This window comes from Lissotriton helveticus, chromosome 9, assembly GCF_964261635.1.
Source record: "Lissotriton helveticus chromosome 9, aLisHel1.1, whole genome shotgun sequence".
NCBI lineage: Eukaryota > Metazoa > Chordata > Amphibia > Caudata > Salamandridae > Lissotriton > Lissotriton helveticus.
Genome location: NC_136070.1, coordinates 29580175 through 29605371, shown reverse-complemented (window position 1 = coordinate 29605371; position 25197 = coordinate 29580175). Strand labels below are relative to the sequence as shown.

The window sequence follows — 25197 nt, the reverse complement described above, 5'->3', positions numbered from 1 at the left end:
TTCCTTAATCACTCTTTTTTTTATTTTAAAAAGCATGCGTTCGACAAACAAAGATGAATTGGTGCTGTGATTTTTATAAAAACTTTCATATTAAACATGCTGAGTGAGATAAAATTGTGATGGTTCCAGACCTATAATTAGGCCGCAATATTAGTGACCTTGCTCTCAGCAAGGCAATACTTGCTTTTTGGCAGGAACAGTTTTCTGCAGGTTCCACAGCTTTAACGTATGGTCCTCAGAGGCTGTGACCAGCACAGGCTCTACAGGGTGAAACGCCAATGCTCTAACGCCATCAAAATGGCTCCGAAGCGTGTATTTTGGATTCCAAGTCTTACGAAATGCATCTTTATTGGCAGGCAACTAAAATACAAGAACATGGGATTAGCACATCTTTTGCGAGATTTCCAATGAAGTGTGACAATTTATCAGACTGGTCGACATCTTCAAATACAGTTAGGTTTCAATAAAGTTCAATCATTTTTCTAATCTTCTATATTTAACATTGATCCCTATCTGACAGTTCATTTTCGGGCAAGTGCTCCAAAATAGGTCTTTACTAACAATGCCATACCATAAAAACCAAGAGCAACCCCCTAAGAAAAGAAACTTTTATTTTAAGGCAATTGCAGTCATTCTTGCTCTCTCGCCTTCACAAGTTGTTGGGAATGATGGCATCATACACAAACAGAAATAGCTTTTCCAAAAGATGCTACCACTTCAAAATATTCCCACTCACCTATGACGCAAGAGTCACCAAATATAGCAGCCCTGTTGGAACATTAATTCAGAAATCTGGAGCTGGACCACAACATATGTATAATAAGGTTATGGCTTTCTGTGTGTTTTGAAGAATGAATTAATTGAAGTGAAATGACAATGAAGGTAACTGTTCCATTGCAAACACAAGGAGATAATGGACGGAGCGCTGAAACTTTTCAGACACTCATCCCCAGTCACAGATCTGGTTTGAATCCATCATCATTCTTTAGCTCACTTCCCATCTCAGTTTAGACCCAGCCATATGCAAATCAGTCTTGACCTTGTGCCTCATGGGAACAGTCCAGCCCGAACTGCCAAGCCATATCTTCCCTGAACCAGAAACAAGCATCCTGGGACCGGTTTCTGGGTAACACCAGTCATCAGCCAGGCTAGCTTGAATCCAGTGGCAAAGTGAGCAATGGACCCATGTCTGGGCATACCCTGTCAACTTAGGGCAAACAAAGCGAACACAAGGAGCTAATGGATGGATCGTTGAAACATTTCAGACACTCACCCCATGATGGATTAAACCAGATCCTTGTGACTGGGGGTGAATGTTGGCATGGTCCAGCATTCCATCCATCGATTGTTTCTTTTGCATATGTCGCCCTAAGTGGGAAGGGTATGCCCAGACGTAGGTACCGTGTTCACTACATCACTGGATTCAAGCTAGCCTGGCTGATAAAGGGTGATGCCCAGAAACCGCTCCTGTGATGCTTCTTTCCGGTCCAGTGAGGACCTGGCTTCGCAGTTCGGGCTGGACTGTTCCCAGGGTTCAGGGTTAAGACTGATTTGCATATGGCCGGGTCCAAACTGGGGTGGTATGCTGAGCAAAGGAATGATGGATTAAACCCAGATCCTTGTGAATGGGGGTGAATGTTTGCATTATCCAGCATTCTGTCCATCAATTGTTTCTTTTGGTAACTGTTCCATTGCCAGCTATTTTTGATCTGGTCCTTTCCAACTGGTTGGAAAAAATATTCCAGATGAGGCAGCAAGCAAAGACCTGCACAGAACTTCCAGGTAAAGGGCATCATCACGAGGGAAGTTGCAACCACTGAATAATGTTTACAAAAAGACATTTGTGGCGGCTCAGGGTCCTGCCTTACAAAACTCAGATGGACAAATACATACATCTGAAAAGCAACTGATGCTGTGTCTACAGGAGAATTTTCTCAGTAGGAAGAACTCATATTGGAAGCTTTGGATATGTCCAAGACTAGTCACCTCATAACAGTGCCTTCTACCATCAAGTTCCTGGGAGTGAGATCACAATAGGTGTTGAAAAAAAAGATTATCTGCTTTCCAGATGTCAGCGTTTCTTTCCCAGTAGAACTTAATAAGCGCTGGAAACATCCAGTTTGAATAAAGTTTCCTCAATTGAAGATGCATCGGTTTGGCAGGCAAAATTATTTCTAAGCTGAGAGGAAATTCAGTCAAAACATTATGAATAAAAACACAGTTATCAGTTCTACAGTCTCTACAGGAAACTTAATATGGATCCTTCAATAAGAGCTTAAAACTCATCAATCCTTTCAGGACTAGCAGATTTCCTCTATGGCTAATAAGGTACTCATTAATAACAAACAGATGTTTGCCGGTCTGTAGAAGGATGCCTGAAACTATCACAGGTGGTATGAAAGTTACCATATTCTTGTTAAGATGAGTTAGGCTGCAGAGGCACAACAGCTGCTTTTTATCAGAACGTTGATGATTACTCTTGTACTGTGATAGTATACTGCCTTACCTTGATTTTTTCCTGTATTTCTTCATCCTCCTTTTTAAAATGGACATATTCTTTTTATTTTATTGAATAGGTATTGTCTAATTTTGCACCAAATGTATAATTTCAGTTGCTGCTTATAGGAGAGGACTTTTTCTTAACATGGAAGTCTTATTTAGCCAAACTGTCTTTGTGGTGCACCACCATTTAGCTTAGCAGTCTAGCTGCAAGAGTGTTTGCTACTAGAACCTACTTAATTAAATCAGGCCTGCTGAATGAGTCCTAAAGGTAAGCAAAGTTCCAACCAAACCATAACAAGTGGCTAGAGCTGCCACACGTAACTGGATCAGCCAGCACGTAAATAGTATCATAAGTAGATCGCTACATTTTTATGCTCTTGGTCTTCAACAAAATGGGAACCCAAAGATTCTGCTAAACGTACTTTAGCTGCAGGCAGACTGCTGACTTTATACTTATTAAGCTAATGACCACTTAAATTTTAATGTGGAAGTCAAGTAGATTCCGAAATGTTTTCTCCTCTAGACAAAATCCCTAAGTGGGATGTTGCCTAATGCCGAATCAGCTGTAGATAAACACCACAACATCTGTACTATCACAATTTAATCTGGACTTTCTCAATGATAAACAAAAGGAAGGTATCTTGTTTTCTGTGCTAGATCGAATGCTCTTCTCCTGTACATTCGTGCAACTAAGGATGTGAGCTCTTAACTGTAGATTGAAAACCTGGACCTGGCTTTTTAGACCACCACCGCCTCCCTCCACTCCCACAGTTAACGAACCTGTAGCGCCATGATACTCTTGGAGTAACCGTGAACTTTATAAGTTCCTTGATTTGATTTTAAGGAAAGCTGCAGCGCAATTTTTAAGGACCTAGTATCAGTGGGCTACTCTATTCTATAGCAAAAGAGACACGGAAGATGGACGGAATGCAGAGTAAATCAAACATTCACCCATGTCAATAGATCTAGGTTAAATTCATTGCTCTTTTGCTCACCATGCCACCCCAGTTTAGACCCAGCCATTTGCAAATCCGTCTTGACCCTGTGCCTCATGGGAACAGTCCAGCCCAAACTGCCAAGCCAGGTCCTCTCTAGACTGGAAACAAGCATCCTGGGACCGGTTTCGGGGCATCACCCCTCATCAGCCAGGCTAAGTTGAATCCAGTGACACAATGAGCCCAGGACCCGTCTGGGCAAACCCAGCGCACTTAGGGCGAGAAAACAAAAGATACACAGATGATAGGCGGAATGCAGATTAAATCAAACATTCACCCCAGTCACCAGATATGGGTTAAATCCATAGTTCTTTTGCTCACCATGCCACCCCAGTTTAGACCCAGCCATATGCAAATCAGTCTTGAGCCTGAGCCTCGTGGGAACAGTCCAGCCCGAACTGCCAAGCCAGGTCCTCTCTGGACCAGAAACAAGCATCCTAAGATAGGCTAAAGTAAAAGCGCGATTCGAAAATAAACACGTGCCTGCCTTTGTGGTACCGCACTTGCCACGACATATTTACACGTGCCAGCCTTCCGTCTTGAAGGTGTGTGTGTACGGAGGTTTCCGTTTACCCGTGTGACACACACTTAATGCTCTGACGATCTTACGCAGCGCAGCCTAGGCCCTACTAAAAAATGAAGCCGCCCAGCACGAGTTGTTAGGCCGTGCCGCTTCTTCACAGAAACAAAAGCAGCTGCAGGTTTGTTTCTGTTTTCTGTCTTGTTTTTCGCCGTGTGAGGCCATGGGTGCGCCCAAGGAATCCGCAGGTTTAGGTCTTGTCACGCGCGGCACCCCGTTGAAAGGCGCAATGAACTCTTTGAAAGCCTCGCTCTGTCTCCTGCTCTTCTTTTCCAATAGCCTTGTGTTGGACTTGGCCCTTCTGGCAGGTTCACCCCTGAACTTTTTGCTTTTAATGGTGACATGGTGTTAGTGATTTTTTTGGTTTCTGCGCACTTTACCACTGTGTCCCAGGGTAAAGTGCGTGCGTGTGGTAAGGTGGGCCTGCCCTCTCATAGGAATGCATGGGGAATGTATGTGTCCATGTTAGTTCCTGATGCGTGGGGAGGGCAGGCTCGAGTTTGGTATGTGTGAACTCGTGAGATTGAATGCTGCGCGATGATGTATGCGGCGTGTATGTGTCTAGTGTGGAAGTGCCACTTCTAGACATGGGTGTGCGTGTGCAGTGAGTATGCTGGCGCATGAGTGGCTGAGGCTGGCTGGATAGCCCGGCTCCAGGAGTCTGTGTGTGTCTGCCCCGTGGTGAATGGAGAGATTAGCATGCTGATGTGAGGGAGGGGCTGCACCTGGGTCCTGAATAGGGCTGGGCTTTTCCCACACAATGCTGGCTCCGCCCCCTGTGGTGCGGATGATGACCCTAGCCTGCCTGATGAATGGAAAGGGTGGCTGGGGAAAACAAAGTACTCCAAAACCAGCTGCAACTGGTTTCCCAGACAAAGGAATTTCGTGTATAAAAGGAGGCTGTGACCTCTTCTAAAAAGTTCTTGTTCTTGTTTGCCAACTTGAAACTACCAGAGGCGTGCTGCTGCTTGGGCCCAGGGGAAGGCTTGCCTCCTTGGGCCCTGCCCAGCCCCTGGACGCCTGGTGGATTTTCCTTTGTTAGGAGCCTGCCTGCTCCATCTTTCTAAGATCCAGTTTTGACCACGACGAACCTCAATCAATCAATCAATCAATCAAACCATTTGTATTGCGCGCTACTCACCCGGGAGGGTCTCAAGGCGCTTGGGGGAGGGGGTATGCTACTGCTCGAACAGCCAGGTCTTGAGTTGTTTTCTGAAGGTGAGATGGTCCTTGGTCAGCCGAAGGTGGAGGGGGAGGGAGTTCCACGTCTTGGCAGCCAGGTAAGAGAAGGATCTTCCTCCGGCGGTTGCTCTTCGGATGCGTGGTACGGCTGCGAGGGCGAGGCTGGTGGACCGTAGCTGGCGGGTGGGCATGTAGAAGGTCAGGCGGTCGTTGAGGTACTTGGGGCCCAGGTCGTGGAGAGATTTGTGTGCGTGGGTGAGGAGCCGGAACGTGATCCTCTTGTCGACGGGGAGCCAGTGCAGGTTCCTCAGGTGGCTGGAGATGTGGCTGCGTCGGGGGACATCCAGGATGAGTCGGGCGGAGGCGTTCTGGATGCGCTGGAGTCTTTTCTGTAGCTTGGCTGTGGTTCCGGCGTAGAGGGCGTTTCCGTAGTCCAGCCGGCTGGTGACAAGTGCCTGGGTGACAGTCTTCCTGGTCTCGGTCGGGATCCAGCGGAAGATCTTGCGGAGCATACGCAGGGTGTTGAAGCACGATGAGGAGACGCCGTTGACTTGTCTGGTCATCGAGAGGGAGGAGTCCAGGATGAAGCCCAGGTTGCGTGCGTGGTCGGTTGGCCTTTGGTGCGGTGCCCAGGGCTGGGGGCCACCAGGAGTCGTCCCAGGCGGAGGGCGAGGATCCCAGGATGAGGACTTCCGTCTTGTCCGTGTTCAGTTTCAGGCGGCTGTCCTTCATCCACTCGGCGACGTCTTTCATCCCTTTGTGTAGGCAGGTTCTGGCGGTGTCGGGGTCTCTGGTGAGGGAGAGGATCAGCTGGGTGTCGTCGGCGTAAGAGATGATGTTGAGGTTGTGCTGGCGTGCGATGGCTGCAAGAGGTCTCATGTAGACGTTGAAGAGGGTGGGGCTGAGTGAAGATCCTTGCGGGATGCCGCAGATGACTTTGGTGGCCTCGGAGCGAAACGGGGGGAGGCGGACTCTGTGTTCTTCCAGCGAGGAACGAGATGGTCCACTCCAGTGCCTTCTCTTGGATACCGATGTTGTTGAGGCGCTGGACTAGGGTGCGGTGGCAGACAGTGTCGAACCTCTACCTGACTAGAAGGACCAAGAGAAGCTGAAGGACGGAAACCAGTCAGTATCCTGTTAGACTGGCCTGCCGTGGTGCCTTGCTGCGAACGGAAAGGAAAGGACCAGAGAGGACTTTGTAGACTTGTGCCTGAAACGATCTCCAAGGGCTTGATCGAGAGCTTGCCCCCTGAATGGAACCCCAGGACCATTGGGTTCTATCTGCTTGTGCCCGTCTGCTGTTGGGCCTTAGTTCTTATTCCCTCACCAGAGTTGTGACTCAGGTGCCTGGTCGCCCCGCCGTAGAGAGCCCCGCTCATCCCTGAGTCGCTCTCTGCTTCAGTGCCGGGCCGCCCGCTCTCCTGTCACCTCACCGCTAACGGACCGCGTTGTGCGCCTCTCATCTTCTCCAGCCGGAATCTGCACGGAGCGCATTCCATAGCCCCGGACGGTCCGTACGTCGTAACGTACCCAACTGTCTCGCTTTGCCCTCCTGCTTACCAAGGCTCGTGCCACACCTCAAGAAAGGCCTCCCCGTACAGTGGTACCGGAAGCCTGGTGCTGCACCCGTCTGCCCGAGAACGCGATGCCCCTCACAGATCCACGAGTACGACCCGGCGTGCTAAGAAGTAGTACTCCCCGCAGGTCTGAACGTGCTTTGCTCCGTGAGCTGCATCGACCCCGGATCGCCGCAACCCTCCTCAGTCTAGCTCCCCCGCCTCGCTCCTCGAGGGGGACCGAGCCGGAGAGATCCTCTGGAGAACCGTCAGCCTCGTCCAGAGCCCGCCCTCACCAGTAGCTGCGCCTGAAAAGCCTCGGACTTCCACAAGCAAGGTACACTTGAACTTCGTCCCGAGTTCATATCGGATCCAGGGTCCGCAACGTTCTTATTTCCCTGTCATCGTACCTTGCTGAACAACGAACATTCAAAGACTAAGTGCCTATTGTAATCTGGTGGCCTCAAATCGCTAAACGTTATTTTGGTCTTGTGATAACCCTGCTTGAACATATCTTTTATATAAAGTATACGTATTTTTGATACAACCATTTGACTGGTGTCCATTTGTGGTGGGTCAGTGGGTTTACTGTGTGTGATCATAAATGCTTAACTAACTATCGCCCTGAGGATTAGCCTTGTCTGCTCGCGCCACACTACCTAGAGGGTGAGCAGAGGTTATAATGTTGGAACCGGAGGTCTCTGGTTGGCACAGTGCACTCCTCCTTGCCCTGCTTTTCGCTCCTTCTCCTAATTTCTCCCAGTCTTCGGCTCTCCCCTCCACACCCGGTATCCCCACTGTTCCATGAACTGCCTCTTTCTTCTTCTCTCCCATATGCCGCTTATAGCGCCAAGAAGCCAAAAATCAACATGTTGGCGCTGTACAAAAGACCCAGAGTTAACAACTAAATGAACAGGATGAGATAAGAACTCTGCAGGGCCTTGAGTTGTTCAAACTCTCGCTCAAGCAGGGTTTGGGACTGAATATATGACATGTCCACAGACTAATAACAGTCTTAAACAGTAAAACCAGCAGTATATCGAAACTTGAAACTACAGGCAACGATGCCTGATCTCTTTGAGATCAACCGTTCATTTGTTGAGAATGTTGCTCACTACACCTTAGGATAATATGTAGACAGAGTGAGGAGCCACAGCTTTGACTAGTCTTTTTCATCTTCAAAGGAAAAATATGCCATTTTGAATGTGTCTGTTCACTGCTGCTTTGCTTTCTGTCCCAGCCAGAACATTGCGAGTTTAAAATCTAAAGAAAATAAATTTTAAGCCAATTTACCTTTAACTATTGTTTCCGCTGTAATGTCTTCATCATATGTGCCGTGCTATGGTGCCACTGTTGTAGTGGTCTTCAAACTACGTAAGGCTGAGCCCCTGCACAAGCTATTTTTGTCGTTGAACCCCCTTAAAAATAGGCGGATGTGTGTGTGTGGCAGGGGGAGAGGGTAGATGACCATGTGGTGATGAATATGGTTTTGTAGCCTTGCGACCGTTGTACTTTTAGGCGCTTTACACCCAAAAATCAGTTTTAACAGCTTCCTGAGAGAGCTTTGTGCAATATTGGTGTGATATTGTATTGTAATAATCCCGCACCTGTCGCAGTCCTTGGCAGCTGGTCTGTCACACCTTGTTTCATTGTTGCATTGTTCATGGACGGGGGTCGGGAGGAGGGGAGGCTTTGGTAACTTTAGTACCACCGTTGCAGTTCAGAATCTCTAAGCTGGACACTGTAACATGTCAGCCTAAGCAGCCAGGAGGCGATCAAAGGGGTGTGACTTTTCAGCTCTGCACATACAAATTCATGTCTTTCTACTTAATCTTGGTCATATACATTTTCGCTTCCTCTCTCCATTTCTCCTCTTTCTCACTTCCCTCCTCTTCCAGAGCCCCCTTTGTGTCCCTCTCTTTAGAACGCGTCCTTCCCTTTCACCACCCAGTATCTTCTGCCTTTCTACAGCATACCCTGCCTTCCCCATTCCTCTTCACTTCCTCTCCCTTCTTTGTTCTCCCGTCTGTCCTTCACTTTTCCCATTTTACTTTTCATCTCTTTCTTCATGCAGAGCGCCTCCTACTTTCTGTTCCAAATGTTAGCCCTGCTGTTTGTTGGTTGTTCGATTCCGCTCTGCTCTCTGCTGGTCTTGACTGTGTTTCCATGTTCTGCTCTTCCCTGTTCTGTTCTGACCAGTTATATGCTGTCCTGTTCCATTCTGCCCTGTTCTGTTGGGCTCAGTTCTGTTGGCCCTCTTCTTGGCTGCACGGCTCTGTTCATCTGTGCACTGTTCTGTTCTGCCCTGTTTTGCAATGTTCTGTTCTGTCCAGTTATGTGCTGCCCTGTTCTGTTGTGCACTGTTCTGTGCGGCCCTGCTCTATTTTGCATTGTTCTGTGCTGCCCTGTTCTGGCCACTTCTGTGCTGCATGTTTGTGTTGGGCACTGCTCCCTCCTGCTCAGACGTTCTGCTCACTTCTGAATAGTGAGATGAAGAAACTGGGGGGAGGTCTTTCAAAGGAGCGTGGCTAATCTAATAAAGGGCGAGGCTTAAAACACGTAACCTAAAAATCTGTGCTTCGCATAGTGTGCCAACACTACTGCTATTTTTCTGCTTCTGTCAGCATCCACATATATGATACAACAAGTAACATTACACCTACAACAAGCCAGGCTTTGTCAATAGCTGGTACCCAATAAGAAGGATCCTGTTCTGAGGTACATTAATTCATACCAAGTGCTATTAAGGTCTCCCGTGTCCATCTTTCTAAACACTGCCTGCCACCCATACTACCTACCTCTTCCATGTCCTTTTGGCCACTCAGAGATTGGTCCATAGACATTGTCTTCCACGAGCACCCGTAGATAATATTTTTATCAAATCTTGTATTTTAAGAGATATGACCACAGAAGGCCCTGATTCTATATTAAAAACACAGCTTTGAACTATACCATTTCCCGCTAAAAGGCAATATTTCTCTCCATGTGTTCCCATACCTGGAGTGTCACACAGTTTGTTGCTTACTTTCCCTTCATATTAAACAGCAGTAAATGTTTTAGCACCCAGGCCAATATGCTGCATTGCTAAATACATATTAGGTTCCAAAGGCGAGACAGAAGCATTGCAAATGCTTGTTTTACTATTTGGGGTAGTTCCCGTTTGGACCCCTATAACTTTTTGTCCACATAAGGTATCCATGCCAAATAATGTGTCCTTGTCTCCCAACAGCCTGAGGATTCTAAAGATACTAAGAGTTTGTGGATTCCCCTGGAGGGGACTGAGAAATTAGGCAACATACAGCTAAATTTGTGTTTTGGGGAAAAATGGGATGGAAGTGCTGCAGAAGAAATTGTCTTTTTTCCCTGTAAATGGTATCAACAAAGGGTTTGTTGTGCTAAAATCACCATCTTCACAGCTTTCAGGAACAGGCAGATTTTCATCTGCAAAGCTCAATTTTCTAGACAGTTTTGGGATTTTACTGGGACATAGCCTATTTTTTGTGCTTTCAACCTCGTTCCAGTTAGTGGCAGAAATGGGTGTGAAACCAATAATGGCTATGGGGTCATTTGGGTAGATCCTTCAAGGTTTTCCTATAGAAAGTAACAGTTGAAATAAAGAATATTGAAATTTAGTTGAACAAACAGCCATTTGTGCCTACAATTTCACCTGTAACTTCTAACTATGGTGGTTTTTTGAAGAACAAGTTACTTACCTTCGGTAACTATGTATATGGTAAAGACACAGTCTAGCCGCAGATTCCTTAACTTCGAATATCCACAGGCGTCAGACTGGATCCGAAAAACTTTCTCCCCAGCAGTACCTCTGCACGCCGGGGGGTGGGGTGGGCTATGTCACCTGGCTCCGTCCGGACATCGTTCACAGAAGTGAAGTCAATGGAGCCATATAAGACCCCCTTGGCGTGCTGACGTCAGTTTTCTACAGTGAAACTTTTCCGCGCCACAACGCAGAGCCACTACAAAAGCTGTGAGAGTATAGGAACAGTGTGCCAAAAAAGAACCTAAAACCTTTGAAACAACAATGTTAAGAAACCATCCCATGTTGAATAGTACTCAACACTTGGAGGGACTGAAGGAAGCAAACAAGCACCCGCCCCAATAAAAATCTCACCAAGCAAAGAACCATGCCCCCTAAAGAGGCAACGGCAGTGGAAGTGAATGACATGACAATCAAAGGACAGAACGCAGCTACAGGATGGAACTGTATGACAGACAGTCTGCGAGCAAGGATGCAACTGAAAAGGGGTACAGGACTGAAAAGTCGTGACTTATGGCCAGTGACCAGATTTAAACAACCACACAGAAGTGGTACCATAACCCCACAATGACCTATGCACTGAGCATAGTTCAATAGAAGTTCAATCCAAGCGCCTGCAGCAAAGACAAGGAGACACCAAAGACATGGGGAGACAGATGTGGGTGGAGGGAGGGTTAGAATACATGATAAACTCCATGCAGAAAGAACCCGGATAGAGAAGTTGCGAAAAGTCCATAATCTAGGCACCCAAAACGAGAATGGGTGGAAAGCTAACGTGCCTAAAGCAGACTGACACACCATGCCCATGAGGTAGGCGAACTAGAGCGCCCCTTAGGAAGACCATGGCCACCTGAAAGGAGGCAAGGTGGTAGAACCCCACCTGGAAAGGTCCTCGCTGAACGGGGAGGATGGGCGGGCGTTAAGGAATCTGCGACTAGACTGTGTCTCTACCAGATACATCGTTACCGAAGGTAAGTAACTTGTTCATCTAATAGACATTTAATTAGGAGGGAAGTGTAAAGCAGACCCTCCAACCAATCTAATATCAAGTCAAACCCCAGCGAACCATTAGAAGGGTGCACATAACTATGGATACTTTATTTTGAAGGCCTTGGCTCCAGAATGGAGTTGAGTGGCTCTAGAGAAGTCGGAAGTGCCAATCCTCCTTGGGGAGTGGACGATAGGGTTGCAACTCTAACCACAATATCTCAAACATAGTCGGAAGGCCTCAATTGGATCAGGATTAGGAGACAGAATATCCAGTTTCACCTTTTTGAGAATTGTAATAGTCAAACTCTGAATGCTCTCAGAAGCAGGATCATTCACTCAAGGAAGAGTGCATCTCCTTTCTTTGATGTCTTTGTACTTTTACAACGAAGATCCCTTCATGCACCTGGTCCTATCGGGTGAGTAACGGGAGAGGAGTGGGCCTAGCAGTTATGGCAGTCGACTTTGAATCTGGGGAACCAGGTTCGAGTCTCGGCAATGATGCGGAACATCCTGTGATTCTGGGCAAATCACGTAATCTCCCCGTTCTTAACAAAAATGAGTGTCCTCATGTAGCGCAACTGGTGCACGTGTAAAGCGCTCTGAACCGGGTCTAACTGTGCTCCTAGAAAAGGCATGACCTGGAGAGGACGTAATTGTGATTTGCTCTCGTTGAGGGTCAGTCCCAGATAAGTGAATAGATGTATACATTCTACTGTGGCAACCTTGGTGTCTTGCTCTGAAGGGCCTTTGAGCAGCCAATCGTCTAAATAAGGGAATACCTGAATTCCTCGAGATCTCAGCGCTGCTGCTACTGGTGCCAAGCACTTCGTGAAGATTCTTGGAGCTGATTTCAGTCCAAACGCGAGCCCCTTGAACTGATAGTGGGCACCAGTCACTGTAAGGCGAAGATAATTGTGATGTTTGGGGTGTATAGGTATGTGGAAATATGTGTCTTCCATATCCAGAAAAGCCATAAAAACTCCTTTGTTTAAACAACTTAAAATCTCTGCAAACGTGACCATTCGGAAACTTTGTTTCTTGAGGAATTTGTTGAGCTTGCGAAAGTCTAGAATCGGTCGCCATTCTCCTGACTTCTTTTTGATCAGGAAGAAACGAGAATAGAAACTTGTTCCTTTCTGAGATGATGGAACTTTCTGTATGGCATTCTTGAGAAGCATCGTTGAGGCTTATTTGATTAATAAGTGAAGACGGGGAAGGGGGGCTCCTGGACGGAGTAGTAGGTGGCTGTTTGATGAATTTGAGAGTGTGGCCGTTGGTCACTAAGTCTAGAACCCCCTGATCTGAAGTTATTTCCTGCCACTTGCAAACAAAAGCTGAAATCTTCGTGCCCACGGGTGGTGAGGGTAAATTGGATGCCGCCCTGAGGAGATCACTGCTTCCTGCTAGTGTCTCTACCTTAATTTTGTGATCTCTTTCGACCTCCTTGGCGAGAGAAACTAGCTGTGGACGATTGACGGTATGAGGACTGGTCGTAAGGCTGTCTGTATTGAGATTGATAATTCCTGCTCTGCTGGCTTTGGTATCCTCCTCTTGATGAAAACCCACGCCCTCTTGCTCCTGTGAAATTTCCACGTCTATACTGAAGGGTGCCCAATGATCGTGCGGTATCCGTGTCAGTTTTTATAGCTAAGAGGGCTTCATCAATGTGCTTCCCAAACAAAGACTCTCAGTCATAGGCCATGTCTAGAATCTTTGTTTGAACCTCTGGTCTGAAAGTGGTGGCTTTAAGCCATCCCTGGCATTGGAGCACTGCAGGTCCTGCTAGCTGACGGAAGTTAGTGTTTACGATGTCCAAAGCGCAGTCTAGTTTCTGCTGCGGCATGTTCCCCTTCCAGTAGAATCTTTCTTGCCTCCTGCCCACGATCTTCTGGAATGAGGTCGATGAGACCCGCCATGTCTGACCACATTTGTCGGTCCTAACTTCCGATAATGGCTAGAGAGTTGGCAGCTCTGATGGGAGGCCGCTGCCATGGTAGACATTTCTTTCCCTATAAGTGCTAGGCGACGTCCTTCCTTATCAGGTGGTGTGGTGATCGGTGTTGCCAGATTCTTGGATCGCTGTTGGGCGGCCTCTGAGATCCCCGAGTCAGGCCGTGGGTACCAATGAGCCAGGATGGGCTGTTGGCAGAGGCAGGGTATTTTTTCTCTATGCGCAGAAGTACTGCTGGAATAGATGCAGGCGTCTTCAAGGTCTTCACCCCTTCATTCCAAATGTAGTCTATAATAGGGACAGCTCTCGTGATTTTCCTGGACTCTTCCTTGAAATCATGAAGGAAACATTCTGTATGTTCGACGGTTACTGGCAGCTGAACTCGAGCTGCAGCCCATTGCATTAAATTATGAAAAACGCTGATATCCTCCGGGGCGAATCAGAAGGCAGAGGAAGAGGTGGAGAAGGCGTAGGGATTACGTAGTCATCCCAGGGATCGGAACATTAGTGTTGTCAGGCAATTCATCCTCTTCAACCTCATCTTCAGAGGAGGTAGTGTCATCTTGTGGCCCTTGCGCTGGACCTGAAGGAGGGGCCGAAGTCACACGGGCTTCATGCGGAATCAATGGAACAGGAACCACCGCTGGAATGGGTATGGTCTCTGGGACTGCCTGTTGTGGTGGAAACCTCTGTCCGTAGTCCACCAGCATGGCCTGCAAGTCCTGAATGAGTGTTGGAGGGAGGTGACTCGTTTCCCTCTGGCGCACTTCCCTGTGATGGTGTGTATGATGTGGGACAATAATGTCTTCTTGATAATATTGGTCTTGGTAGTCATCATCTTCGTCGTCATCTTGACACGATGTTGAATTCAGATGGGCGGGGAGCTGTACCAAAAAGTCCATCATCTTCGTCATCATAGTCATCTTCTTCAACATACGTATCTAGTAGGTGTGAAGGCATAATCAGTGAGATGTTGCTGTAATCCTGCGGTCTTTGAAAAGTTTTAGGCTGGTAAAGGCCTGATGACCTAGGCGTTGACTGCGCAGGTAAAAGTAAACCAGCAGGAAGTGCTGTTTGAGTCTTCGTCGATGGGCTCTCCCGTAGACGGGCTCGTCGTCGACGGGACGGTCGTCTTCGTCGACGAGGCGGACGTCGACGGCTTCATCGATGAGGGAATCTTCGCCGACAGGGGAGCCTTCGTCGACAATACGGTCGATGAGCTTGTCGTCGATATGGTCGTCGACGGTGATTTCAACCTTTTCGTCGACGATTCGTCAGGAACTGGTTGCTAAAAAGATAGAGATAGAGATTTTTGTAGACAGAGTAGGCGATTGAATGGCCGTAGTTAAGATAGTAGCCGTAGATGAAGAGGCAGAAGAAGAAGTCACAGAGGTAGTAGACTAAGTAGTCACAGTGAGATTTTACATGGCTCATACTTCGTTTTGGAAGTAGAGGCCTTTTTTGACTCCCTGCTCACTGTGGATGACGGAGACAGCGGTGACCCAGAGGAAAGTTTAGGTGAACTCTGTAAAGGGTCAGAAGCATCATGAGAAGATTTGTGGTGTTTTCATCCCTCACTTGAAGAGCTGTCATAGGATCTTGCTCTTTTGCTGGAAGAAGAAGCTCTGTCATCCTCTTCGGCCGAAGAAGATTTGAGCCACAAGAGCAGTTTTGCCTCTCTATCCCTAAGGGTCTTAGTAGGGAAGGTGCGGCAGATTTTGCAATTTTTTGCCTAATGATTGGGATAAAGGCAATAAATGCAGTCCTTATGTTGGTCATCCACATGGACCCTCTTCTTCTCAGAGGTCCTGCAAGGTTTGAAAAGCGCTTTCCTGTCAGACATGCTGAGGAAAAGTAGAAAAACTCAGGGAGACTCCCTTCCACACGACGTGTCGTGAAAATCTGAGAACTGCCTCTGCTGGGAAGGTTCTAGAGGGTGCTAGTAGCTGATTGACTGGGGCCAATCTTTGGTTCTTTTTTCTATAATGATGCAGATAGGCTACTAAGACTTGGGCCGTAGGCTTTTCTCTTATAGCCTACTACTATTATTTACTCTTGGCACTACTTTTGTATTTACCGTGGGCCTCCCGCCTCAGCGACGGGGAATAATTCAGGCATGTAAATCTATGAAAGATATCCCAATACTGGTTAAGAGGAGGACATCAACGGACTTGGCCTTAGCCCTTGACAGACTACAGCGAAATCCTGGTGTGTCCTGCAGCCAGTAGCCACCAAGAACCAGCTCCCTTCCCACACCATACTTTGCCTCCTGTGAGCCCCGGATTTGCTCACCTACAGACTCTGGCTCCAGCCAAATCCGCAGGTCTGCACCATTCTGCCCACGACTCCCACGGCCCGAGCGGCCCAACACCATGAGGAGGTCTCCCCAGTGATCCTGACCTGCCTCCTACCCGAGCATGCAGCCGTTATCTGGGAGGCCCCAGCCCTCCTCCCCCCAACTGCCCAACAGTAACCGCCCACCCAAGCAACCAACTCCATCTGCTAGCATTTGCGGCTACAAGGTTTCAACTACCAAAGACCCCATTCGCTGACCCGGTCGCTGACTGCCTCCCTGGAATCGCTGACCGAATCTGCAGCTTGGACCAAGACCGAAGGTCTCCACTTAAAAACCCAGGGATTCCCAAAGACCGCATCCTACACCCGGCCGCCTTTGTGCCGCTGGCGGTGTAGTGCTTAAGCTAGCCATTGGGCCAATCAGTGCTAACCTCGACACCAGGAGCTTTTTGTTCCAACCACCAGGTGACCTGCTCGTCCGCAGTCCCCAAACCAACATCCATGCTTAGCCAGTTGGCTAGCGTGTGGTCCCTGCACTCTGCCCCCGTCGCCTCTGTGCCACTGGCAGTGCGAATTGAGTGTCCCTCTGACCAAGTCCTACTCACAGACCAAAACCTAATTTTTGTTGTTTCAGGACTAAGAGTGTCTCGTGAGTAACCCTGCATAACTGTAATTACAAATAGCAATAACTTCTTTCCCTTTTCTTAGGAAATGTGCCAGCTGGTATCTAGGGATACCTCGCTGAGTAAGAAAAGTAACTATAAAGTAATTTTGACTGTTTATTGCCAAAGTCTACAATCATGTTACAAAAGCCAAGTTAATGTCAAATGCAGATTCGTGATACCTTGCCTTTGAGAGTACGATTTTGCCTAAGATTTGGTTCTAGTAATAAAATAACACTAAATATTTTTGTACAAACAAATTGGTCTGAGTTCAGTTTGAGTGTGTGACATTATTTCTTGTATGAAGGGGTACAATAAATGCTTAGCACTGATAAAGGCTTACTGCTCGCCCACAGTACCACAAATAGACAGGAAGGTATTATCTACTTTTACCGCTGCCTACCTTTGGGGTTCCACTGAACTCTGTGCACACAATACCTTACTTTGGTATAGTATATACCGAGTCAGCTTCCAACAATGAGTACTCAACTATCTTGTTCATAAGAAATACAGTGTAAGACACTTAGCAACAAAGAGCTTGATTCTCACGAAGTCTGAAAGCTGAGGTAATAGCAAAAAGAAATACAACTGGAGTGATTATTCATGCAGCATTCCTAAGCAAATGCTGAGAAGCTTCATGTATTAGTTCAAAAGGTGGTCACATTATGCTACAAAGAGAAATGTTCAGTCCCCATAGGGGAGAAGGCCTCTGATTGCAGGGAATAGCATTCTGATCCTCTCTAGAAAATATCTAACTACTGGCATTTTGCAAAAAACTTTGTGAAAGACAATCTATTGGCAGTAATGGCTGCAAGGTGCATCATAAACGAAAAAACATGCAACACTGATCTCGCCAAATGAAAACAGAAAGTGTGAATTCTTGGCTTCTGGATGGGTTTAGGGTGTCACACACACTAGATGCAGAATCCCTTCCATTTAAACGTGTTGACATGTTGGTCTAAATGGCAGACTCCTGTCTGTTTGCCGTAACAGTCGTAAGGTCAGTGAATCACCAGTGATGTGGTCACTCTGAGCAATAATGGTGATCCCAGCTTTGTTGCAGGACAGCTTAATTGCCGCCAATGGAAGCCAGGGTGAAGGCATTCTGCTGAGCCTGCTTCAGCATTTTGAACATTTGGTAGAAGTACAGCAATAATTTGCATGTGCCTAGCTGACAGCCATTTTATGATCAACTGGGCTTCCAGAGACGGAAGCCTGGTACTTTCCACTTCCTATTATCTTTACAGTAAATTATTCTCATTTTGTCAGTTTAAGTAGGGAGATCATCCAGAAAGTTGGTAGAAGTGACGTGAGAGCATGATGGACTGATCAACTCCAGAAGGTTGATGTGGCAAGACATCGCTTTCTTGGGCCATGTCTATTGCACATGAAAGTGAGCCATTCATTCCATCACAGCCATTAGACGCTACTGCTTGTGCCAAGATATCCTGAGGAAGGGTACTTCCTGCAGCAGATTTTCTGAATGGCACCACCAAAGTAATCATTCATTTGCAGACTCACGGTGAGTTTGTTCTCCCAACAGCTGGTCTACTGTCACCACTGTTCCTCTAAGCATGCACCCAAGCGTAGATGACAGTTGGCAGATTTTGTCTTTAGAAGATACTTCATACATTTAGATCATTGCCCCTACTTTGAGTCATACACATTCGCGATCCGAGAATTTATTTACCATGCTTAGGTAGTGAATGGACTGGACAGGGTTCGATGTTAATTTGACAGTGTTGACTTTCAAAAGCAGTCGGGGAAGAATGCCTGCTGGAAGCACAGAACTTTGAGGTGTGGAGGTCTTTATGAGCCAATCGTTCAGATAAGGACAGACTCCAGTGTGTGTACAACAGCATACACTTGGAATATGAATCTTGGAATGGACTTCAGGTTGAAGACAGGACCTTTTATTGTTAGTATGTGTTGCCTACATTTCCAATACTTTACTGCAATCGGAATGTGAAAATGTGTCTCCTTTAAAGTGTACATCAAATCCCCTTGATGTAGCGGAGGAAAAATCTGATTTAAAACCAGCACCCTGAACCCTTCTCGTTTTATTCTTTTGCTTATCGTCTTGAGATTGATAACGGAACAGACTTCTTGCTAAGGTTTTCTTTTTTTTTCTTTTTCTTTTTAAATCCGAAAGCATCAGGAATAATTTCCCTTTCCTATTTGATGCTGAGTGATCTTGTCCCCTGCTTGTTCTTCAGTAACTTGCTCCCTTACTGTTGAACTGCTCAAGACAGTATTGGGAGGATAGTCTTTAGGTTAGGTAGCCACCCAGGAGTTGGGCACAGGGACCGTGGGGCGCCGGGTGCAGGGGTGTCTTTGGGTGTCTGGAAATCTTACCCTCAGCTGGTCGCAGTTGGAGGGGTCCCTTGTTGTGAGGCTGCAGGCGTCATCAGGAGCGACGAGGAGGGTCCTTGGGCACTGGATTCGTGGTCACAATCGCTGGGGGAAATCCTCGTGGTCTTTGTTCACTTAGGCACAGGCCAGGCTCAGCGGGTGCAAAGTAAGCTGGATTCACGGTTCCTGGCTGGCACCAGGGGTTGTTGCTGTTTGAGCAGAACCACTGCTCATGGGAGTTCCAGTCTTTAGATGAGCAAGGCAGTCAGGGGTTTTCGAGGTTGCTGACCACTGGAGACGCCGGGGTTTAGCAGGAGCAGGTTTAAATATCAAAAGGCCGGTAGGGCAGTTGGTGTCGTCCTCTTGTTAGCAGCTGCATGGCAGGTCTTCTTCCTTCTTGTTTCAAAATCGGGATCTGCGGAAGGAAGGTTCAGGGTGCCCCTAAATACTAAATTTAGAGGTGTTATAGGTAGGGCAAGGGCAGGGACCAATGGGTTCCAGTCCTGGGGTGAGTACACCCCCTATCCTGCCACTCTCCAGTGGGAGGGCGGCAGGAGCCTAGCTCTGATTGGGTAGGGCTCCCCATCCTCAAGATGGCGGGAACCCGGAGTTGTGCTTTACCTCACCTCTCCCACCTGAGGGGTGGGGTTGGCAGAGGCTGGCACACCACCTTTCCTCACTTAGGGTTTCCCACCTCACTTCCCGCCAGAGTGGGGGCCCGAACAGGCGGGGGCCAGTTGCTGAGTACAGCAAGTGGCCTGGAGAAGCTCACAAAGGCGGAATGCCTTGGAAGCTTCCCCTGCCCATCCTGGGGAGGAGGCTTGGCACCTCGTCCCAGGATGTTCCTTGTTTCAGGCCCCCCGAGAGAGCAGTAAGCTCTCGACCCAGGGGTCCAGAAACATGTCTGGTGGTGGCAGCCTCGGTAGCTAAGCAGTCAGGACACTGGGAGTTGGTTAGGTTTCAGGGGGCATCTCTAAGATGCCTTTTGTTGTGCATTTGGCATTAGATTCCACACTGGCATCAGTGCGGGTTTAATGTGCGAGAAGTTTGATAGCAAACTCCTCAGTGTAGTTATCAGGGTGCTGTGGAATTCGTAATGACAACCTCCCAGCACCATATACACTTAAGGGCTTCACTGCACTTACAGTGCCCAGGAATGGCCCTGGGTACTGTAGGGGCACAGTGCCCACACCACTGGCATAGTGCACCCAGCTAGAGGGGTGACTGAGGTATGCCAAGGCAGTGGGTTTGTGGGCATGGCACACAGGGATGTGTGCCATGTCGACTCTGTTTAGCTCTGCACCAAGACACTCAGCCTGCAAAGGAAGTGTGTGTGTGTCAGGGTACTGGGTGGCACAATAATTGCTGCAGCCCTTAGGAGCCTTCTCTGGTCACAGTGCCATGAGGACCTAGGGTACCATTTACCAGGGGCTGACCTGTGGCCAGAGATGCCAATTGGGTTTAGGCTCCAATGCAGTTTTTAGGGAAGGAACACAGGGTCTGGGTACCTGATTGGCAGGAACCCACGGCACACTCAGTCAAAGTACATCAGCAATTCAGCAAAAAGTAGGGGCATACCATGCAAAAAAGATGGCACTTTCTCACACTGGTAGATGGAGGTAAGTATTGGTCACATGAGAAATGTATCAAGATTTAGTTTGGAATCCAGGAGAAGCATCCAAGTGGTTACTTGTATTGTAAAGGAATCATGTAAACCTATTACTCACCATCTCACAAACCCTACATCAGGAGAACTAACCCTTTCAATCTCCATCAGCTCGTCACTTACTGCTGTGTCCCGAAAAGGTTAAAATTATCTTTTTTTGCAAATTTAAAAAAACAAACCCATAATATCTGTCTAGATGTTTGCTATTTTTTTCTACTGAGTTCTAGCAGCAAGAAGCCACAGGGCATACACTTAAAAATACTTCACTAACACATAGGGAGGTTTGAGCCATGTCATTTTCGAAGTCACAGTTCAGTTTCACAGCATGGAACGCCCAATACTGCTCCTCTCTGACCTTTAATGCATTTGGCTTGAATGAAGAACATGCAACATTGCCCACAAACTGGGCAGGTATAGGTTGCAAACCTGAAACTTTTCTAAGAATGGCGATCATTCAATGATAATTTGTTTAAAGTGTAAAGGGAATCATTTATGCAATTTATCCACTCAAAATGTCATTGAAGGGACCCATGATAAACAACAGCCATTAAAACATGCATCTCCGAGGGAGGAGCCTAGCACGGGACCAAGATGGCCGCGTGATTGTGTAGCTCCGTAAGACCCGTTCCTCCGTTCGTCTATCCTGCCACATATCCTGAGACCGAGGACCGTGTTCGATGGGAATATTGTATCGCTGCGCCCTGGTGAAATTGCAGCTCGAAAGGCGCACTTCTACCCCCTCAAATCGTCGTCCGAAGTTTTGGGCCTCTCCGTCGCCTGGGCCGCGGACTCTGGTGTCAGATGTGACCGGGACCTAATGCGACAACAGCGGCAGTGTCTATCGGAAGTGGTGCCCCCTCCTGGAACCATCCCTAGGGCCCACCTCTAACTGTTGGGTGCTTCTAAGTGGCTTTCCCTGCACGAATCAGCCTCCCTGGGTTCGGTTCTTGGAGCGTTGGAGAGGTGTGAGGTATTGTCGGAGGTGTGAACTAGTAGGACAATTGAATGGTTTGCCTGAGTCCTCTTTGATCACCCTCCATGGCGGCGAGATTGGAATCCGAGAAACCCTCCACCAGGGGTGGCAGAGTCCAGAGATCGGTTCAGTCCAATAAACTGGACAGATATACGCTCCCTAAGGGATCTCCTAGCGACCAGAGACAACTTCCCGGAACCGGGACCACCTCCCAGAGTGTCGGCTCCGAGCCTTCCTTGCAAGACATAATGGAGGTCGTCACCAGAACTGAGACATCTATGGTGACTAGAATGGATGCGCTTGACACCAAATTGGACTCGGTTAAGATTGATGTTAACCTTCTGAGCACAGACCACGCTAAGACTAGCGAAAAAGTGAAATCCCTCGACATCAAAACATCGAGCCTGGTAAATTACACCGCTGAGCTCCAGAGAGAGGTCAGGGCCTTACAAGCGGCACGGGAGGAAACCGGACGGCTGCTTGATGATTATGAGGGTCGTAATCGGCGCAACAACGTTCGCATTTTGGGTGTACCGGAAAATGCGGAAGTGCGCACGCCTGATCTCTTTGTTGAAGACCTGATCCTTAACCACCTGAAGCCTAAGGGACTTAGCAAGTTTTTCACGGTGGAAAGGGCACATGGGGTGCCGGGCGGGCCGCCGAAAGTGGGGGCGCCAGCTAGGCCCATGATTGCGAGGGTTCTGAATTTTCTGGACCGTGATGCCATACTACAGACCTTGCGAACGGATGGTCCGCTACAGTATGAGAATGTTACCGTGTCCTTCTTTCCGGACTTTACGCAAGCTGTACAGAGGATGCGTCAGAGTTTCCTCCAAGTCAAGCGGAGGTTGAGAGACAAAGGGATTAAGTACTCTATGCTATATCCTGCTAAGCTACGAGTCGAAGCTAATGAGCGGACTTGGTTTTTTGATAATGCGGAGGTGGCATCAGACTGGTTAGACACTATGAGACCTGATGACACTGAAGAACAGCGACGGGATACTGAGGATGGTCGGCAGGGCCCGGAATGAGAGACTCCTGTCTTGAGCGCTTGCTTGGTTTTTGATCACGGGGAGGGGGGGGGGGGAGGGGGAGATATGGCCTTTTATTATTGTGTAACTGTACTGATTTGGACTAAAATGTTTGTTCCTTGGGAATGATTCTTTTGGGGGGATGGGTTCGGGGCTGCGCGGCAGGCGCCTCCTCTTCCTACTTTTAGTTACCATTGTTGGGCGGGGCGACATGCACACTGCGAGTTAGTTGGGGTTGGGGCGTTGTCCTGATGCAGGGGTGCAGGGAGGAGGGAAGACTTCTGAGTGAGGGAGGGGGGGTTGTTTGCTGTTTCTTGGTTTCGGTTTCGTTTTGAATTGCATTGGGTGTTGACGGATGTGACTGTGCATGGGGGAGTGGGGTGAATGTCGTGCTCCAATCAGGGATTCGGGTGCTGAGTTGGAACGTGAATGGTCTGGGGGACAAAATTAAAAGGGGCATGGTCAGTCAGTTTATCAGGCGGCATTCGCAAGATGTGGTACTTCTGCAGGAGACTCATCTTGTGGGCAACCGCTGTATGGCCCCTCATAGTGGGGGTTATAAATTAATCGCACATGCAGGGTTTACAACAGGCTCTAGGGGAGTTGGGATCTTGGTGAAGAAGGCTTTTCCGTTTGAGGTGCAGGCTACATGGTCGGACCAGTGGGGCAGATATGTGGGAGTGTCCGGGAGGATCGGGGGTAAAGCCGTTACTTTCCTTTCGGTTTATGTTCCCCCGGCCCTCCAATCTGACACTTTTAAGGATCTCGCTAATGTTTTCCTCTCGCTCCCACTTGGTCTCCTGGTCCTGGGTGGTGACTTTAATACTGTTCTGGATGGCAGCTTGGACCGTGTCCCGCCGAGATCGCTTCCTCTGGCGCGTCAGTGGCTTTCCGAGTTCTTGGACTCTTTGGGTCTGGTTGATGTTTGGCGCCTCTTGAATCCTGTACTTAGGAGTTATAAGCATCTCTCGGCGGCACACGGCTCTATGTCACGGCTTGATTACATCCTGTTACCCGCTGCTATGGCCGACACAGTCAGGGAGGCACGTCATCTGGGTAGGGGTATCTCCGATCATTCCCCATTTTGGGTTCGAGTGGAGATGGGACAGCCTATGGTAGGTAGAATTGCACCCATCAATGCCTGGCATCTTCGAGACCCAGTTATTAAGAAAGAACTGTGTGGGGCTTCCGAACGCTATTCTCAGCATAATCAGGGGACGGTGGATTCGGCCCAGACGTTGTGTGAGGCCTATAAAGTGGTCTTGCGTGGAGAGGCGCTGTCGCTCATCGCGGGTAAGAAAAGGAGACGTTGGGTGGAAATCAATGCGGCTGAGGCTGAGATTGTCCGCTTGGAAGAACGAGTCGCCGGTGATGCGACTGCTGAGAATCAGCATCAGCTACGCCTCAAACAAGATGAATATCACGGGCTGTCTAGGGAGTCGGCTGTAACGCAACATAATGAGGTCCAGAGTAGGATCTATGAACATGGTGATGGGGCTGGTAAGCTTATAGCGTGGCTGGAGCGCGGAGATCGCGCTTCTCGGTTAGTCCCTGAGCTTGACAGTGATGGTCTTGAGCCTCTAACAGACCCTCAGTTGATCGCGGACTCCTTTGGTTGTTACTATTAAAATGTCTATTCTTCGTCGGATATACATAACTACTCTGAACATGCTGAGATGATTAGAGATATTATTATGCCTAAGTTGTCCGATGATGACCAGAAATATATGGATTCCGTTATTACGGATGACGAAATTGGGGGAGCTATTAGGAGCATCAACTCAGGGAAGGCGACAGGCCCCAATGGTATTCCCATTGAGCTCTATAAATTGAATGCTCATAAAATTGCGGCACATCTTAGAGCCATGTTTGTTAAAAGTAAGGAGGTCGGAATCCTCCCCTATGATCAGCGTATTGCTAATATTGTTGTGATTCACAAGCCAGGTAAGCCCCGTGCCTCCCCCTCTTCCTATAGACCTATCTCCTTGCTCAATGCAGAGCCCAAGATATTGGCCAAACTATTGGCGATCAGGTTGGTCAAGGTGATTTCCACCTTGGTGCACCCGGATCAGTCGATCTTCATGCCGCGCCATAACACTGCACTTAATCTTCGACGTTTGCATGGCGTTTTGGGTAAGGCCCGTGACTTGCTACATCCCGCCGTGTTGGTGTCTCTTGATGCCACCATGGCCTTTGACCGGATTGAATGGTCATATCTTTTTGCTGTGTTGGAGAAGCTGGGCTTCGGGCCCGAGTTTATCGGATGGGTGCGTTTGCTTTATACTGCCCCTTTGGCTCGCGTAGTTGTGAATAATTGTCAATCCGGTGACTTTGAATTGGAGAGGGGGACGCGACAGGGATGTCCACTGTCGCCCCTTCTGTTTGCGTTGGCACTGGAGCCCTTGGCGGCTTGGATTGGATGGGACAGGACGGTGCGTGGGCTGCGGTGGTCCCCTGATTGGGAGGATAAGATCTCTCTTTATGCTGATGATGTGCTACTCTATCTCACCTCACCTAGGTACTCGCTAGATGTTTTTCTTGACATTCTCAGAGTGTTTGGTGAGTTCTCAGGCTTTGCTATTAATTGGGCTAAGTCCGTATTGTTGGTACTATCCGGGGATCCGCCGGTGGTCCCGCAGAACTGCCCTCTCCAAATTGCTACTAAGGGTTTTGTATATATGGGAATC

At 48.2% G+C, this 25197-nt stretch overlaps 1 protein-coding gene across 3 annotated transcripts in view; it reads right to left on the bottom strand.

Annotated features, from left to right (window-relative positions):
* Positions 1–25197, bottom strand: part of STRN3 (striatin 3) — a 984550-nt gene that overhangs the window by 296235 nt on the left and 663118 nt on the right. For all 3 annotated transcript variants that reach the window (XM_078659406.1, XM_078659407.1, XM_078659408.1), the window contains one exon: positions 185–360. In XM_078659406.1, the coding sequence (XP_078515532.1) occupies positions 185–360 (176 nt within the window). The remainder of the gene's footprint in view (positions 1–184; positions 361–25197) is intronic.